At 35.7% G+C, this 19,528-nt stretch overlaps 2 protein-coding genes across 18 annotated transcripts in view; both read right to left on the minus strand.

Annotated features, from left to right (window-relative positions):
- The window catches only part of abi2a (abl-interactor 2a), a 47,924-nt gene extending 38,008 nt beyond the window's left edge, over positions 1 to 9,916 (minus strand). For 6 of the 12 annotated variants that reach the window (XM_051118712.1, XM_051118707.1, XM_051118715.1 and 3 more), the window contains exon 1: positions 9,743 to 9,916. In XM_051118712.1, coding sequence (XP_050974669.1) covers positions 9,743 to 9,859 — 117 coding nt within the window. In that variant the 5' untranslated portion in view covers positions 9,860 to 9,916. The remainder of the gene's footprint in view (positions 1 to 9,742) is intronic. The other 6 variants (XM_051118717.1, XM_051118714.1, XM_051118709.1 and 3 more) reach the window with 1 other exon arrangement.
- Positions 9,917 to 11,258: 1,342 nt separating this feature from the next.
- On the minus strand, positions 11,259 to 19,217 carry tmem237a (transmembrane protein 237a). 6 transcript variants are annotated; one of them, XM_051118532.1, is made up of 12 exons: positions 19,090 to 19,217; positions 18,232 to 18,268; positions 17,964 to 18,035; positions 16,790 to 16,909; positions 16,609 to 16,699; positions 16,361 to 16,518; positions 15,794 to 15,911; positions 15,439 to 15,630; positions 14,922 to 14,995; positions 12,426 to 12,513; positions 12,162 to 12,283; positions 11,259 to 11,753 (listed from the first exon to the last, which is right to left on the minus strand). In XM_051118532.1, the coding sequence occupies exons 3-12, from the start codon at positions 18,028 to 18,030 to the stop codon at positions 11,686 to 11,688; spliced, it is 1,098 nt and encodes a 365-aa protein (XP_050974489.1). In that variant the 5' UTR covers positions 18,031 to 18,035; positions 18,232 to 18,268; positions 19,090 to 19,217; the 3' UTR covers positions 11,259 to 11,685. The 6 variants fall into 6 exon arrangements, with proteins under 6 accessions (XP_050974489.1, XP_050974490.1, XP_050974493.1 ...); XM_051118533.1 differs by having other exon boundaries at positions 18,202 to 18,268; XM_051118536.1 differs by having other exon boundaries at positions 18,195 to 18,268.
- Between the last annotated feature and the right edge of the window lie 311 nt (positions 19,218 to 19,528).

Below are 19,528 nucleotides of genomic sequence, written 5' to 3' on the forward strand. Positions count from 1 at the left end.
TGTTGCGTCACACCCACAGGGTAGCTGATTGACATGAGCGTTTTACCTCAGATCAACTGTAACAGTCCAACCTCCATGTTTTGATGCCGGAGCAGGGATGTAAGTTATTTCTATATAGGGACGTGCAGTAAAGTATAAAAACAATTCTCAGTCCATTGGCACCATGCCTTTGTTGTAATGTGTAATGTACATTAGCGCTATTGTTTACAATACGTTATGTATTTTAACAGCTTTGCTCAAAAAAAAAAAAAAAAAAAAAAAAAAATTACATAAAGAATTCTTGCTTTTGGTACTTTATTTAAACTAATTATTATTGCCTTATTGCTATTATATATGTATTTAAGTATTTTAAAGACTACTGTTCACATCTGTTTTTATTACTGCAAAACATTTTTTTTTTATAATTATAGGGCCCTATGAGATCTGTTTTATTTCCACATTTTCCATTTAAATTTTTTATCGTTTTAATGGTTAAATTAAATTTTATTCATCAAAAAGCCTGTCTAATTAATTGAGTTTTACAGTTTTATTTTGACCAAATTCTGTGTTTTCCATTATTTTTCTGGATTCCATTTTAATAGTGCCATTAAATTTTAATAATCAAAAGCGGCTCCAAATTAATTGATTTTATTTGTAAAAAATGAATGCATTAAATTTTTTTCTTTTTTTTTCAGAAATACTGTGTATTTACATTTTTCTCCTAAATAAAGTTGAAATTAATCATTTAGATTAATTGATTAATCTATAAATTAGTCGACAGATTAATCGATACAAAGATAGTCATTAGCGGCAGCCCTAAATGCAGCTTAATATTTTTGTGTAAACCATGACCTTCTTTAATATTAGATGATGAATAGAAATGATTTGTAACATTATGAATGTCTTTCCAGTACCCTTTGATCAATTTAACAAATCCTTGCTCAAATTATTAGTTTCTTTAAAAAAAAAAAAAAAAAAAAAAAAAAATCATCTTACTTCACAAGGATGTCTGAGCATGTAAGACAGCACTGCTCCAGACTAGTCTGTAAGATGTAAGACACATTCAACAAGCTCAGATCAGCTGCTACGAACGCAATCGTTTCAACTTAGTCAATATCACACACGTCAGTTACAGCAGTAGAGCACATACTATACAACAGGTCACGTATCAAACAGCTGTGTTCTCTTACAAATACTGACAACAGACAATTTCACTTCAGCACTCCCTCCATCACGCACTCTCTCCTTCTTACCATCTCTGTCAGTTTCTTTCTTTCTGTGTGTGTGTGTGTGTGTGTGTGTTTTTTGTGTCTCTCACTCTCTCTCCAGCCAGTGTTTTGCCTGCCTGTTCCTGACACTCTGTCTATTAATCTGACCTAGTTGGTTGTCTGGTTTCTCTGGCCTGAGGAGAGGGCAGCACTGCACCATGAAGCTGGAGGACAATTCACAAAAGAAATGCCTGCTTGCCTCTTTTACATCTCACTAAACTAACAAGAGGGGTGAAGAACAGTGTGTGCAGGAGAAGGAGGAGGACAAGACAGAAAGGCCTGACTGCTGAGTCTGGACGCAGCTCCTCCATCTTCTGTGCTGTAATGGCTTTCAGATGGTGATTTACTGCACACTAAAATGTGAAATATAGGCCTCGCTGTTCTTTTCCAAATGGCAACAAACATCTGATTCACACTCTAAAGGCCTCATTGCCATTAATGATGCAATCAAGATGACTAACAACTAAAATGCATCCCTTAGAAGCTGTTTGAAAAAAATATGATAAACAAATTACTCTAGTATATGATCACTGCTAAAACAATCCAGTGTGAATCATGATTTGCACAGAGAGTAATAATTAAATATTTAAAGTAAAAAAGCATGACTGAATTTTTTTCTTAAATAATTCAGACATAATACAAACACAGCATGAAGACAACAGCCAAAATATGCTGTAACAGGGTGTTTAGAAGCACAAAATAAAGATAAAATAGTTTTAACAGCACATTAAGTGTTCCTCAACATATAACATATTTTTGTACAATATATTATAACCACATCAATTATTGGCATCAGAGGGCCTGCAGGATTTGCAGGAGGGTAAGCACACAAGGGAATTTATTATTATTATTTTTATATCATTATTTCTATGTATAGGGCCCTATGAAATCAGTTTTATTATTTAAAAAATTCCATTTTATTTTTTTTCCCAAATACCTTTTTCTTGTTCTCTTTTTAATTTTTCTGGATTCTATTTTTTTCTTTTTAATTTCTGTAGACTATTTTAATGGTTAAATTAAAAAATATTAATCAAAAAGCATGTCTACTTCATTGAAATCATGAAACTTACACAGTTTAACAGCAATTTATTAATAGCCCTACGAAATAGTTTTTTCCTCATTCAGTTTTATTTTATTTTCAAATTCTGTGTTTTCCATAAATTTTCTGGATTCCATTTTAATAATCATTAAATTTTAATGATCAAAACATCTCTAATTAAATGATTTTATTTATTTATTTATTCACTTATTTATTCAGAAATTTTGCATTTACATTTTTCTGGTAAATATTTTTGTTGTAATATTTGTACTGTTAAATAATGTTTTAATAGTAATTTTATTAGTAGAAGTAGTACTATCAATGCATTAAGTAACATATTATTTCTGTCACAATTTCTTCAAATTAAACCAAACTTTTATTTTGACGGGTTGCAGTGAAGACTATGTTTCTGTGTGTGATATGATGGTCGTTTTTCCTCAAAAACTGTGAAATACTCATAAAGTGACTTTCAGAGCATTTCTAGAGATTATATTTATATGTTCAAGTACTCATATATTGAAGCGGCAGAGGCTACTCTTCAGTAAGTGTGTAGTAAATTAAATATCGACAGGCATTTTGTTGCAAATAACTTTACTTTGACTGGTTTATAACCTGAGAACACACAATACACAGAAAAGACAGAAAGCAGAAAAGATATTTTTTCTCGAGTAACTAGTCACAGAGCCTGCCCTCAAAGAAAAGTGCCATAGTGCCAGGCGATGAAAGAAACCAACTGCCATCCAGTCCATAAATGGAGAAGCATTCTCCTCAAAGACTCAGTCTGGCATCGACTCGACAAACTATCCTCTGTGATAATGTCCCGGTCATAGTACATCAAGCGCAGTTCAACACATACAAACCCATTCGGTGAATAACAACAATTCAATCACACACTCTGAGAAGATAAATCCGAGGGTTCATTACAGACAGTTTCAAATTGTTCATCCCCACTAGAGCGAGCATGAGCAGAAAACCACTTTTAGCACACTTCATTTTGACAAGTCTTTCATTCACGTTCAATAGTCAGGCGGCACAGACACCACCATTCTTGCATCCATCACGTTTACTATCTAATTATGGCTCCTTGTGGAAGGACTGTCCTGCTGCTAGCAAACTCAGCATGATACATTGCACAAACGCTCTGAGAAGAATAGCACTGACAATTATCATTTAAAGCTTATTACTGATACTTCAACGGCCAGTTTTTAGGCTGCATGGTTAGGACTGGCATCATTATTGAGGTCAAAAACAGGTTATCTGCAGAGTTTAAAAAGACATGCACAAATTAAATTAATTAGGAATCCGATATTGGCACTGGCTCTGATACTGCCATATTCTCTCGGAACGGATATTGGTCAGACGAGACCGATCCAAATATGATATTGTAGGTATACTATTCTGTGTATAAAAACTATTGGGTATATAAAATTGTGCACTCATTTTCTAGAGTAAATCATGCTGCTGAACTATCCAGTAACCTAGTTTATAATAGTCTTTTTGTCAAAGAGACTTCCTTGTTTTTTCTGCGACTAAGCAACTAATAAAATTTTGGTCGACTAACAGTTAGTCGACTATTAGGGGGCAGCCCTGTTAAACATGGTGGGGAAGACATTCAACAAGGAATAACTGCGCGATTTCTCTGCTGCTTGAGGCTGTGGATTACAGGTAATAATATTGTAAATAATTTTCAGTTTTTCTTGCACAGACCGATCGTTTCGCTTCATAAGGCCTCAATATATTGTCAGGAGGCACGGGTATTAATGTTGTGTTCCTCACTAAATGAGGACATAAATACATGAACAATATCTGCTGAGAGTCACTTCATGAGCATTTGACCATTCCATTTTTGGAAAAATAGCATTATATCATATACACACAGAAATGTAAAGGTGGACACAGCAACCCATCAAAATAAATGGGGTATAAATTCAATATTGTTGCAATGGAGTCTAATGCAATGAATAGTCTGTTTCAGTACTTCTCATAGTTTTGGAGGCAACAGTACTGGTTGAGTCACTGTGCTCTTTAGCCTAATTAATCAAGATGTAAAGCTAACGAGTTTCTCCTAGTAAATAAATTCTGCCTTTTACCAACCTGTGTCCTTAGGGGAATATGAAAAACTTTGATTATTCCAGTATCTTCTGAACTCCAAGTCGCAGCCAGAAGAAAAGTGTGTGACACATTATCTCCATGGCTGCCATTAAAACAAACATTCTGGAAGGGCGTCCCCACCTTCCAAGAATTCCATTAGGATTCAGAGCAGACCACTCACATCATCCAAACATGGATCCAATTACAACTGGGGCTCTCCTCAGGAAGATATAATCGAAACAAGCTGGAGCAACCTGGAACGGATATGATAGCTCACCACAAACACACACCTTAAATACGTAAAATAAAACTACCCACAGGCTTGTCATCCCCATCTTGCTATAATCCAAGCACTGACACTTCAGGACCACAGCCAACTGCTGATGTTCACAGACTCAAACTGACATGCAGGCCCAGAAATCTCGCTTGAGGGAATGAAAGCAAGCATATGATTTGTCTGATAAAGATAAGCAACCGATGTGATGAATCCAAACAGTCTGACATCTCTTTAATTAACAGAGCTAATAATCTGTACAAGCACGTAACCCTGACTCCTTCTTCCCTTTTATAATTCCCGCTCCAAAACCTATCATCTATCTCAAAAAAAGCAATTTTAGGCGTTCCTGATGCAAACTATTAAAAGGTAGACAGTAACATTGGTTACAAAGAAGGCAGTTTGGGAACCTGTCGTTTTTTAACCCTAAACTTCAGAAGTCATGGACATGCTTTTCCAATAGTTTACCCAGAAATTAAAATTGTTGTAATTTACTCTCCCTTATGTTGTTTCGAAGAATGTTAGTAACCAAACAGTTTCGTTTCCTGTTGACTTCCATTGCATTTTTTGTATATAAAAGTAGTGCTGGGTGATATATATATAAAAAAAAAAAAGGTATCTCAATATTGTCAAAATTTTTACGATATTTGATATATATCTCGATATGTTTGCATTTGCTTTTAAATAAAAAAAACAATTTTCTTTTGCCCCCATTAAAAAAAACAACAAAAGCAGCTATTGTTACAAAGTAAATACAAAATGTTTAGTGCAAAGTTAAGCAGTTACAAAAAATCTAGTGATCACTCGTCTTTTTTTGACAAGAAAAAGTTGACAAGGGCGCTTTTTAGCAAAAAAAATAAATCTGGCAGCGTTGCAGCCGAGGACATCTTTTGTTGCTGCAACAACAGCTGCAACAGTATGAATGTAGACAAAAAAGGAAGCTAGCTCTTGCACTGGTGTTTTATTTTTTATTTTTTGCCCTTTGTTTGATAGGACAGTATTTAGACAGGAAGCGAAGTGGGAGAGAGAAAGAGGGGGGGACGGGATTAGGAAGGGTCTGCAAACCCGGACTCGAAAAAGGGTCGCCCGAAGCGCAACGGCGGTCACGTCGACGCGCTGCCCACAAGGCTATCGGAGCCGAAGTTAACAGGGAGGTGAATGTGAATGTCGGTTCACAACGATAAAATAAAAGTCTATCTACCGGCACCTTCTCCATTTTTTCATGTTATGGAAACGTCAGTTCTGGCTACTCGCTTGTCATTGGTCGGCTGTCAAAAAGGCACTTGACGTAGAGCGTTTCTTTCAGAAAAGCTGAACTGTTTTCAACTTGAAAAGACGCACTGAGCTGCAGAAAAAGATGCCGGCAGCGGTGTTTAAAAAAGCGCTCAGGACTTTTTTGAAAACACGGTTTATTCCATAGGATTATAATGTAAAACAGACGCTAGCAGTTTCAAAAAAGATGCCAAGTGTGAACAAAGCCTCTGTCAACTTTTTTAGTGCATGCAATTCACAATTCATAAGATTTATGCACTCTCTCTATATTATGAAAACTGGTAAAACAAATAAAAATATTATAAAAGTGAAATTCCTAATAGTTCCAAATTGCAAAAGCCTATGTTTCTCTATTCAAACTACAGTGGTTGAGTAAGTGCATTTATTTAGCGATCACAGAAGCAAGCAAAACAATCGAGTTCCCCACCCCTGACGTAAGGGATGTAATACTGGACAATCAGCGCGTTCTTCTGGGAAAATATGCTTGAATTTTAAATATTCGATATTCACAATATTTTACAATTTTGCATTGTTGTCAAAATTATTTAAATTATGTAAATAATATTCAGTATATCACCCAGCCCTAATATAAAGCATAAGTCAATGGGAAACCAAACGGTTTGGTTCAGTTTTGAACAATGACTACAATTGACTTGCTGCCTATTAGGTTTTGGGGTACCAAGGTAGGCAACAAATTTATGCTGCTTTCTAAAATTGTTCATTCAAATTCAAGACACCACAGCATGCATTGTTTACAAAGACAATCCCATAATGCAATGCAACAAGCTCAGCTGAAAAAAAAAAAACCCCATCCCAGATGGCAGACAATAAGCACCAATAAAAAAAAAGAATAAATACTTTTATTCAGCAAAAAGCCACTAAATTAAGTGAGAGCAAAGACATTTATAATGGTAAAAACAAATGTTGTTCTTTTGAACTTTCTAATAAATGTATCATGGTTTCCACTGAAAATCAGTAGAAGGATCATGTGAAGACTCAAGTGATGGCTGATAAATTATACTCAAAAAGAAAATTTCTTTTTAAATTGTAATACTATTTTACAATATTACTGTTTTCGATTAAATAAATGCAGCCTTGATGAGCACAAGAGATTTCTTTTTTAAAAATCTTAAAATATCTTAAACTTTTGAACAGCTGTGTACATGGACTATTTTATGCAATATCTGTGTACATGTACTAGTATGCTTTTTAAGAGTATCACATCAACTCAGTGTGCTTATTTGTATCATGTACATGTACAGAATTGCTCCCTATAGCAAGCTCCAAATGCTTACTAATGAGGTGTTGTTTGAGTTAGACTAATCAGTTCAGTTACCCATGTAGACAGTAAATCACTTAAACCATTTCAAGTCTATGAACCCATTCATGGAAATTTGTATGTACACGTGTATAGTTAAAATGCAATAAAAAGTCTATGAACCCAGAATTTTGTGCCCAAACACACTATTAACACACTATAGCAGAAAGTAAAATGGAAAACAAAACAACAGGTTCACTCAAATGGGCCTTCAGGGACATTACCCTCATTTCATTCACAACTCTGTTCTAAAAGCCAATAATCTAAATATTTAAAACCTGGCCTTGGTGCTAAAAAAAACATTGCCATGAACTGTGAAGCAAGAGCATGCATGCATCAGTATTGAGAAACACAAAACTGCTTTTGGCTATCACAGGCTTCAGGGATGTCTATAACAGTTCAGTTGTCTTTCACACTGATGAACCCACCTAAATTTCTGGGTGATTTCAGGCAGATTGACTGGAAAGTCAGCATGGACTACACATTATGTATACTTTTGCTGAGGAAACAATGTGTACATACTAGTGCTGTCAAAATTAGCAAGTTAACGCAGGCGATTAATTTTTCCAGTTTAACAGCATTAAAAATATTTAATGCAGGGCCGGGGCTAGGGTTGGCCACCCCACTCACAACTGCTGCTTTGGTCTCTTTTTTTTCTTGAAGACCTTTACGCCCACGTCAAACAGGAGACTTTTCAGACGTGCACTCCAACTTCACTTCAGCACCAGTCGCTAGTCATACGAGCACAGAAACGGTACAGGTGACGAGGGAGCCTCAGTAGAACAACAGTGAACTGCAGTCAGATAACATGTTGTCAGGTCATATGTCAGTAAAAACAAATTTTTCTGTCATGTCAGCCATTATACTGTGCTCATAAGACACGCACTTCCCTGCGTCATGTTTAAAATTGAATGTTTTTTTGTTGAAATAACTATGTTTCTACTAAGTTTTGTACATTACGGTTGTATACACCTTATGTTGTTAAATTAATATTTATTGCATTATTTCAGTTTCAAGTGTGTTACCATGATGGTGATTAGTGTTTGCGTGAAAGACACTGTGCACAATGCGATTCATCTGCAATTATGAGTGCGATTTTGCATAGCTTGTCAGTGATTTACGGCTCTGTGTATTAATTGCCGCTCCAGCTGAACGCACATGATGGAGATTTACTACTAATCAAAACACCGACTTTACTGACTAAACGCGCCTCATAATCGCATGCGATTTATCATGCAGCCCTAGGAATGCGCCTCCCTTTTTTTTTTTTTTTTTTTGAATCTCTGCAATCACCTTTCCTAATAACTTGCTAGTTAGCAAGTTTCACAGCTAAATGCGGCTAAAGTAAACAATCTCTCGGAGCAGGTCGTCACTCCACAGAGAGAAAAGAGGGGCGGGGCGAGCAAAGCTCATTTGCATTTAAAGGAACAATCCCTCAGAATGGGATGATTTTTGCAGAGCTCATTTTGACAAGGTAAAAAGGGTGAATTTTTAACCAAAGTATATTACAGACTTTTCATTAAGACCCTAAAGAATAATATCAACTTGTGGAAAATGGGCATCCGATGACCCCTTTAAAGTATGTGTATATCCAAAGAAGAGGGATCACAAGGCTTGAAGTTATGAATTTCTCTTGCAAAGGTTAAGTTATACATTGCATTTGACCACTGATTTTATGATTTGTGTGATTACTAGACAGATTAAAATTCCATTCATTTCTATGACACTTAATCTCTAATATTTCCAGGTTTTCAATGACTGTGGGGACCCTGAATTACAGCTGATATCCTTAAAGTAGAAGGCAAACTGACCAGTTGTCAACCAAATTACCACCAATGCTGATATTATTGGCTAATATTTGGTATTTTTTAATTATCATATATATATCATATATAATTTTATATAAATATATAAAACGGTAAATTACTAAAACTGACCCTAGTGTGCATCATTGCACTAAAACATTATCACCTGAATTAAATTTTTAATTCAGTCTGAATTAAAGAAACATCTAATGACATATGACATCAGTATGGAAGTCTTCCAATAAGTAAATCTGTCAGATTCATCCTGCACTTGTTTGTCATATCGCTATGATCACGAGTACCAGAAAGTGCCACTTGTCTATAAATGTGTACAAAAAAGTAAGTTGATTTGAAGTGTATTATCAGCTGTTTTACTCGCGTAAAAAAACAGAACAAAGTTTCCCAGTGCCCGAGATTATCATGTAAGTTAATCACTATTACCAACACGCTACAATCACTACAAATCTGAGCGCATCTCTTCCAAAGTAGCCTTCGCTTAGTTTACAGCCTCGCCTACGAGTGGCATAAACTTTTATGGTATATCTCAACAAGGTTACGTTCATGCATTTAGTAGCTGGAGCTCAGCTTCAACAGATGATCAACAGCCACCACACAGACACTTCCAGCTCCTTCTCCACGCATCAACTCTAAAAACACTGCGTATGTGCACTGTTTCGCAACGCTTCGTCCGCTCACCTGTACGTAGTTACTTTCGCAGTATTCGGCGACTCTTTCGAGGTTGGTGAAACTGTCCAATAACGCTCTGCGACCCGCTGGAATTTCCTCTTCCAGCAGCATCTGCAGCTCCGCCATCTTTACATCCCTCCACGCGCCCGCCTCGCTCAACTAGCGACAGGAAGTACAGCGGCTTCACCTCCCGCTGAGTTTTGGGAAAAGCCAAAGAGCGTTTACGAATCCTACTATAGTGAAGAGTTTGCGTATTAAAATTAGTGATGTCGCGTGTAATAGAATAGAATAGAATAGAATAGAATAGAATAGAATACAATATAATATAATATTAGCACATGCCATATTCAGTAACTATTTCATAAAAAATTTGAAAATATATGGACATACACTGCTGGTTAAGTTTGGAATTATTTAGATTTTTTTTCCTAACCAAGGCTGCATCGATTAAAATACAATAATATCAGCAATAATGTGAAATATTATTGCAATTTAAAATAACTGTTTTCTACTGTACGATATTTTAAAAGGTGAATAGCAAAGCTGACCATTACACCAGTCTTCAGTGTCACATGACCCTTCAGAAATCAATCTAATATGCTGATATGGTGCCTAGTTGTTATCAATTATAACTAGTGCTAAAAATGAATAATAGTTTTTCTTATTATAAATGCTGGAAACAGCTTTTTGCTACTTAATATTTTTGTAGAAACTGTAGAAGAACAGAATTTAATTTAAATAGAAGTCTTTTGTAACAATATATGTCTTTATTGTGACTTTTAAACAAATAAAAGTATAAAATCTTACCTCATACTTTTGAATGGTAGTTTTAAATTGTAGTAATACCTCACAATATGAGATATCATTACTGATCAAATAAATGCAGCCTTGGTAAGCATACGAGACTTTTTTCAAAAACATCAAAACTTTTGATGATATAGTGTATATAAATTAAAAGTTCCACTATATTTATATTCTTACTATATATATATATATTCTTTCTTTGGTTGATTTAACCAGCGATCTAAGCATTACATTATATGATATAATAACACTAATTGTTATTTTCATTAATACTACCTTTATTAATTAAGATGAACAAGAAGCAGCAGATAAACAAAACTTTATCACTATATATTCCTCTCATTTTTTCTTGAGAGCATTGTTTCTGTAATCAAAATGAATTCTCACAAATAATATACGCTTAAAGAATTTTTCAGATTACTCTACATCTACTGAAGAAAAAAAACGTCTTGATGCAGTTTTCTTTCTCATATTCCTTTGGAAATTGCGCCCCCTGTGTTGCATAGCGACACAGTTATCATCAGGAATTATTTCACTCCTTTCATCTAGTTATAAATGACAATATTAAAAGGCCAGTTTGTGCTGTTTATGACTTGTGTTTGTGTATACGTGCTCTTTAGTGATGCATTTAGTTGTAAAGGGGCATTTGACATAAAACGTCAAGTGATCGACAGGAGTGTCCTACATTTATTTGCATGTATTAAATTAGCACACACTTTTATTCACTTCTATCCATAGCAACTTACAAATCGTGTTATACCTGCAGTATGCAATACAATGTTTTCAGTAAAAAGTATTTTAAACAACATTTCTAACTGTTGAATGATTATATTATAAATACAGTTCTTACAAATCCATAGACATGAAATATTTGTGTTGTGAAAAAATTCAACGCACCAAAGAACTAAAGAACTATTTAAGTGGACTGCAAAAAACTAAAAGGTGATTCAAATTTAGAAAACACTTAGAAGATCAACAACAAAATGAAACAGGAAACTTAACAAAAAAGTTTATTTATATGTTTACACAGTTATTATCTATACAAGCTCAACAATAAATATACAAAATGTTTACTTCAAAACTTCAAAACTTAGCACAAACAATGGTAATTTCTGATAATTGATAAAAGTAATTCATATATCAGTTTCTCAGGCTGCCAGTTCATTTTTCTCATCATGACGTGGATACTCCTCCACCTCCATCGCCATTAAAAACTCTGAAAAGTAAAGACAAATATTAGAATATTAGATGTAAAAACTAATATTAGGACTGATGTTAGGATCTGTACTATAGGGGAATGTCACAATTGACAATAGACACATGAAGAGGTTAAAGGATTATTTTCGCTAGATAAGACCCTTTTTCCTCAGCTGGGATCGTTTAGAGCCCTTTGAAGCTGCATTTAAACTGCATTTTGGAAGTTCAAATTTGGGGGCACCACAGAAGTCCATTACATGCGAGAAATCCTGAAATGTTTTCCTTAAAAAACATAATTTCTATACGACTGAAGAAAGAAGGACATGAACATCTTGGATGACAAGGGGGTGAGTACATTACCTGTAAATTTTTGTTCTGGAAGTGACCTAATCCTTTAAGGCACACACACTTATAAAGGTCTACTTACCTTCAGTGTAGTCCATTTCCGGTCGAGTAGCAACAAACACCCAGGCCAGACCAACCAGAAGAGCTACGACCAGGTTTACCACGATCCAGGGTTGTAGGATCTGATGTTCTGAACCCGGGGGCCTAAACAGTAATTACTGAATGTGATTAAGTGACGTATTCAACCCTGTGCTACAGATTAACTTGCATAATGATATGGTGGTTGTTGTAATAATGTTTTAAGGATATTACGTGGATTACATTATACCTAGATCGACAAACTCACCAAAGCGTTTCATTGGCTGTGGGGTAGAGATGTATACGATCACTGGTCATCTGCTGGCTCAGAGACAGGATGAGAGCAGCAAAGTATACTAGGGCAAAATAAAAAGACAGGAGTTAACTAAAAGCCATTTCTGTCTTTGTGTTGTCACAAGCAGTGTTATTTTATTGTTGAGTTTTTGTAGTTTTTATTAATATTTAGGGCCCGAGCCCTAAAAGGGCGAGAGCCCTATTGTTTTTCTTAGGATTTTTTAGTATTATTTATTTTATTTAGTATTATTTTTTGTCAAGGATTTGGGGGGTTTTGAGGCCCTTAACATGCTCAAAAACTCTTGAAAATTGGCACACACCTTGGAATCTGCGGCCATTAGGGCCGGACAGAGACTGGTACACGAGCGTGGCAAGGGGACTCTACAGCGCCCCCTGGAATTTGAAGGGTCATATATCACACAAACTTGCACTTACACAAATGAAACTCAGTACACATATAGAACTCATCAATCTGAACAACTTTCGCTCTCTACGGCATTAGCTAATCCCAACAGGAAGTTGGTTATTCTGGGTTTTGTCAAAAACGCATGCTCTGGAATTTGATATACTAGTCCTAGGTTTTTTACCCAATTGCCACCAAACCTGGTCAACCTGATCTCAAGACATTGGGGATGAAAAATTGTGAGGGGATTTTTGATATCTCGAACGGTTTGGCCGTGGCGAGGCGTTGAAATTATGGCGAGAAATGAGAAACAGAAAATGGCTAATAACTGTTGCACACATTGTCTGATTCGGATGAAACTTCAGAGGTTTGTTCATTGTGTGATCCCGATCACATAGATGTGACAATTAGGAGTTAAAGTTATAGCGCCACCAACTGGCAACAGGAAGTGTGTCTCTTTTAAAAGTGCTTTGATATCACATGGTTATTTTTACCCGATTTGCTTCAAACTTCATCAGAATAATGTCAAAACACGGCCGATGAGAATCTGTAAAGGGGTCGTTGATGCATTAAATGTTGTTGTCATGGCAACGTGTCAAACTTTAACATTTGTTTCCTGTGATTTCGGGGCACTTAATAAGCTTAGATTTTCATGAAACTCAACACACACATCAGTATTAATAATAGTTAGACACTGGCAAAGGCTCATCAATGGGCATGGACGAGGTGCTCTATAGCGCCACCTTTTGTCAAAAGTGGGGGGGTTAGTTTAAGCTACAGACACCAAACTCAGTATGTATATTGGTCTCATCAAGCCGGACAACTTTCTAATTTACACCCATTAGCTGCGACCAACAGGAAGTCTGCTATTTTGATTTGAATGTGGATTTTTGGAAAAATCAGGCTATAAATAAATTAATACTCCTCCAAGCAGGAATAAGTAGTTCACACCAAACTTTGTCAACATGATGCCAACATACTGAAGATGTTATATTGCGAGCGGATTTGGGATATCTTGAACGGTTGATTTATGGTGATTTATTAAATTAGCAGTAAAAAAACATAACCGTAATTTTAAAATGGAGAATCCAAGCACTTCAAAACTTTTTACATACATAGAACTAGTCATTCTGAGAAATAAATGCTTAGATCAATATAAAATAATCTACTAAAAATAGAAAATTAAAAAACTATTCAACATCTGCTTTCACTCTAACTCTCTCACTCTAACTCTGTGTCGGGGGATGGGCTTAAGTCTGTGTATGTGTGTGTGTAAGTGTGACTGAGGTAGTTGAGTGGCTGTGTGTGTGACAGAGAGAGAGAGAGAGTGCATTTGAAATGCATTATCCTAACTCTTCACATCTTTTTTACATATGAAAAACAAGTCATTCTTAGGAAATATGTTTATCATGTTTTCAGAGACCGCAGAAACATTTAAAATATCACACCTGTAATCTAGCAGATGAAGACTGTAATACCAAGGATGAACACTAGATGACCTCATAGGATAAGGAATCTTTTTCAGCTCATTCTCAGTGTACCAGAATGACTTACAAGCACTTTGCTTTTAACCCTTTCATTGCTGTGACCCTTCAATCCAAACTGGTACAGGGTTACTGTCAATGCATGTGCCCGCTGGGCACCGTTTTTCTGATGGCACCAGGGTTGCGGTTGCGCTGGTGGCGAGGGCCCGTCATCGCTGCTTGCAGCTATATTTTGAATTCTGTTTTCATTTGTTGAATTCTGAATTCTATAATTTTATATTTTCTGTTTTCATTTTAATCTTACTTAATATTTAAGTAATTTTGTTGTGTGTGTGTTTGTCATTCTGTAGTTTTTTTTTGCTTTTATTTCCGTTTTAGTTTTATTTTAGCACTAAACTAAACTGAAATGAGAAACATTGACTTGACTTGCTGAAATAATTTTTTTTAATATATATTTAATTTTTATTGGAAATGTGTTTTTTGCTGTTTTAGTTTTAATTACAATATTTTAAGGAATTTATTTAATAAATGTATGAATTTTGATTAATTTAACTATAATAACTGTTTATTGATTTATACTTACAAAAGGAAGCAAGAGCTGCTGGATCAAGAGTAAGTAATCCTCGAAGAGCCACTGAGGCTTTGGCCAGATTCACCCTGATAAAAAAAGGGGGCACAGATAATTCACACTGAACATGTATTTTGTCATAAGCCATGAGCTGCATTTTCAAACACTTCAATCAATAAAACGAAATTCTCTTTATCAGTTGTCTTGTAAGTCAGGGATTTGATCTTAGTGCAGGTTTTCCCAAACTGGGGTTTGCAAACACATTGGAGTTCAGGAGTTGATGAAAGTTAATAAATAATTAAATAATCGTTGATTGTAAAACGAAAACAAATTAATAAACAATGAAATGTTATTTACTTAGAATCTCAAGGTCAAAGGGGATCGGCTGACAAAAAATGCATGGCAATCACTAATTTATTAAATCTGAATCAATAAATTTGCTAATTTAAATGTAATTTAAAATTGTTTGGAGTACAATTATGTATTGTTTGTACTGCTGTTGCTTATATGTTCTTACTACGTGTCCACACACCTGTCAAAGGCAGACACAGTGCTGATGGCCAACAGGAGGTAGAGCAGAGACTGTGCTGGATAAGCCAGACTATGGTACTGCTGGAGAAGGTTAGGCAGAGTGGTCATCTGCTCTCCAGCTAACACATACACAACAATGATGTTCCACACCGCATATCCTGCCAGAAACCCATGAGAGAACAGCCCAATGATCCTACACAGAAAACAACCACAATTTTAGCAACTACGTTCAACACATAAGTCATCAAGCTCCAAAAAGAAAACCACAGAAAAAGGACATGGCAATGATGAATACTGGACAAACTCATAAAACCCCGTTTTGAAACAATTTGAGATCATCTCCCGACCAAACCCACCTGAAGCCGCTGTGAACCCTCATGGCGACATCTCGTGTATTCCACATGGGTCTGACCTCCATGTACTCCTCCATATGATCACGGGATAAATTCAAACGATCAGTCGCCTGGAAGCGGCCTGGGTCAGAGGTCATATTTTATCTTATTTTAGTGTTTACATTTATATACAATATACTTGTCATAATACTGCAATACTATTTATTTAACATAAATTGGATCTATGAATATAAGATATGCAATAATAAAGAATATGAGATTTTTTCTAGACATTAAAGAGACAGTTCACCCAAAAATGAAAATTCTGTCATTAATTACTCACCTTCAAGTCATTCCAAACCCTTAAGACCTTTGTTCATCTTCGGAACACAAATCAATATATTTTTGATGAAATCTGAGAGCTTTCTGACCCTCCATAAACAGCAATGAGTAATTAATGACAGAATTGTCATTTTTGGGTGAATTATCCCTTTAAGGACATAATAACTAATATATCATTATTAGCATACAGTATATTAATGTATAATATGATAGCATCATTACATGTATATATCTCAAAAGGAAACTCACGGTTCTTTTCTACAAACACTTTTCCAATCGGATGACTGTGACCCATAGGGGCTGAGAATAGAGAGCGCTGAGATATTGGGGCTTGCACATCAGTGATGATGTCATCCTCCTCCACGCCGAGCTCATTATGAGGCTGGTTTTCCGTCATCTTAGCCTTCCTTCAAAAAGAAGTTATTCCCACCAGATAAGTAAACTGCCGAAACTCATGCTTTTAGTTGTATTCACTTTCTCTTCTATTTAAAGTTCACCTTTTCCTCTTGCTTTTTTTGGTGACTTCCTCATCATCTGTATGGGGCTCTTGAACATCTCCGTTTGGAAGGTCTTGTTGTTCACTCTCATCTTTTAACACAATGAAATCAAGAACAATTCATCTTAAAATAAGAAAAGAAAATAACAGCCATAAAAGAAATGTGAATATCATTAACATACCGAAAGTATGTGCCTTCTTTTTCTTTTTCTTCTTCTGTGGTGGATTGTCCTGCGGCTCAGGGGTCAGCGGCTCTCTGCGACTCTCCAGACCCTCCATTTCCACTGCTAGTTCAGGCCCTTCTGTTGTTTATTGGGTATTATACAAATATAAAAGAGACAAAAGATGAAAATGTCTACTTAAGTAGAAAATCTATGGTGTCAACAGCAAGCTAGGGTTTTGTGTGGGTATTTGAACTATTCCACTTGCTACCTGCAGAGGTGGCTGTTACACCAATGGAGTACACTTAAATTGAGTGTATTTGCCTAGTAGCAAACACATACAAATGTACAGTATATGCTTCAATATCACTCCTGTTTAATAGATAATCTAGACAAGAAATGTGATCTTGTTGTGATGTGATCTAGGATTAGTTCACTTTTTTTTTAGAATAAAAAATTTCCTGATAATTTACTCATCCCCATGTCATCCAAGATATCCATGTCTTTCTTTCTTCAGTCGAAAAGAAATTAAGGTTTTTGAAGACAACATTCCAGGATTGTTCTCCATTTAATGGACTTCAGTGGTGACCAACAGGTTGAAGGCCCAAACTGCACTTTCAATGCAGCTTCAAAGGACTCTACACGTTTCCAGCCGAGGAATAAGGGTCTTATCTAACAAAACAATCATCATTTTCTAAGAAAAATACAAATTTATATACTTTTTAACCACAGATGCTTGTCTTGACCTAGCTTGACCTTGCGCAATCACGCACACGTGACTTCGGTGGAAGTAACGACCCATTGTTTACAACGCGAACTTGCAAAGAAAGTAAAACGCCCCTTACAAGAAAAGGTAAAACAACGATGTCAGACAATTTTGAAGTTGGAGGAGTTTTTCGCCCCCATCCTACCTTTATAAACCACCGATGAAGAACTAACCGCGCATGACTTTTCCCATAGATATGTATGACTTTTCCAACGATTACGCAATGCGTGAAACACGCATGCGCATTTGTGATTAAAATTATATATAGGAAAACATTCCAAGATTCCAAAAACCTTCATTTCTTTGCAACTGAAGAAAGAAAGACATGAACATCTACTCACATGGGGGTGAGCAAATTATCAGGATTTTTTTGTTCTGCAAGTGAACTTCTCCTTTAAAATCAAATAAAGCATTTATAATTATAATTACCTTGTGGTTCCTCAACTTCATTGATCTCCTTCTTGATTTTCTTCTTCTTAGGTTTGACACTCGGCATTTTGTCTATGTAAAAGGTAGAAATAGGACAGTCAGCTTTGTCTACAGTTTACACTAGTCCCATATAGTAATTAGATTAGAAACCCAAGTACAATAGAAACTATTACAGGCTTTGAGGTTACTAAGGCTAAGCCAAATAACATAATTGATTTTATTAAAACTTCCTGTTCACATGGTCAGATGTTCAACCAGGATAACTGACCGCTGGTGTCTTGACGTCACACACCCACAAATCAGGACTGAATGGAAACAAAACAAAGAAAAGTATGTAGTATGTAGAGTGTTTGTGTGAGCATGCAGTGCCTCATGCTGGATATAGCACTTTACTGAGAGAAGATTATGAGGCCAGTGAGGTAAACAACGCTGATTGAACTGCTTCTTTCTGCTTGACTTAAGCGCTCACTTTTAACCACTTAGCAAGTCCAGGAATAAGCAAAATCACAAAAACAATTTCTGACTGAAAGTAATCAAGAAATTAATAATATATAAAATTATGAAAAAACAGATCTGTCTCTCAAATATCTATCTATCTAGATACAGATATTTTAGATAACTGAGAAATAGATCTGTTATTTTTTAGATAGATAGATAGATAGGTAGTCCAGTGCAATGTCTGGTTATACCACATTATAAACAGGTCACATGGTCACACAGTAAGTATGTAAATATGACACTACATACACAAGACAACAATCCAGTTGATAACTAAGATATAACTAGGATATGTTAAGCAGATAAATGGTAAGTGTAGAAAACGGGACTTTAGTGAAAGTCTATCAAGTCAACAGACCAGCCAGCTAACTCTGACAGTTTTATATTACCATTTAAATCATGTATTAATATACATTTACAGCTAAATGCTACACTGCTCACTCTAATAATTAAAAAAAAAACATACATTTGATACATTAGGTTTAGTATAGGCTAAGGCTCAGTACGGAGCACACGAAATCTAGTGCACTTTACCTTTATCTTGACCACAAATCAATCAAAGCTCACGTTGCTTATCTTTAATGACTGATGCTGAGGATCTGCTATAATCCTGAGTGGCATAACTCACCGTTTGTTTTCTTCCCATTCTTGTCTGGCTGGAGTCGTGGTGCAGGAGCTGTTGGTGTGAGATGAGGAGAGTCTTGGCTCTGCCGTCAGGCTGTCTAATCCTGGGCTTAATCCTCATAGACGTGCATCTGCCAAGGAGGGAATTAGTGTGGCATAGATCGGTGAGTGAGGACAGCCTGAGAGAACCACACATACACACACTATGACAAAACAACTTATACACACACCATTAACTACAGCTGTTACATCATTATTCTGCACCATTAATTCATTTTACAATAATAATTACATACACATACAAAGTGAAACAAGTAAGTACACTAAGTGTTACATTATAAAACATATAGATTTATTTTTTAAAGGGATCCATTTTCTACTCACAACTAAAACGTGAGTAGTCAGTAGTTTTTTTGCCTTCTTTCTGTGTTTTTGCATTTTGG

The sequence above is a fragment of the Labeo rohita genome, chromosome 9, assembly GCF_022985175.1.
Source record: "Labeo rohita strain BAU-BD-2019 chromosome 9, IGBB_LRoh.1.0, whole genome shotgun sequence".
Taxonomy (NCBI): domain Eukaryota; kingdom Metazoa; phylum Chordata; class Actinopteri; order Cypriniformes; family Cyprinidae; genus Labeo; species Labeo rohita.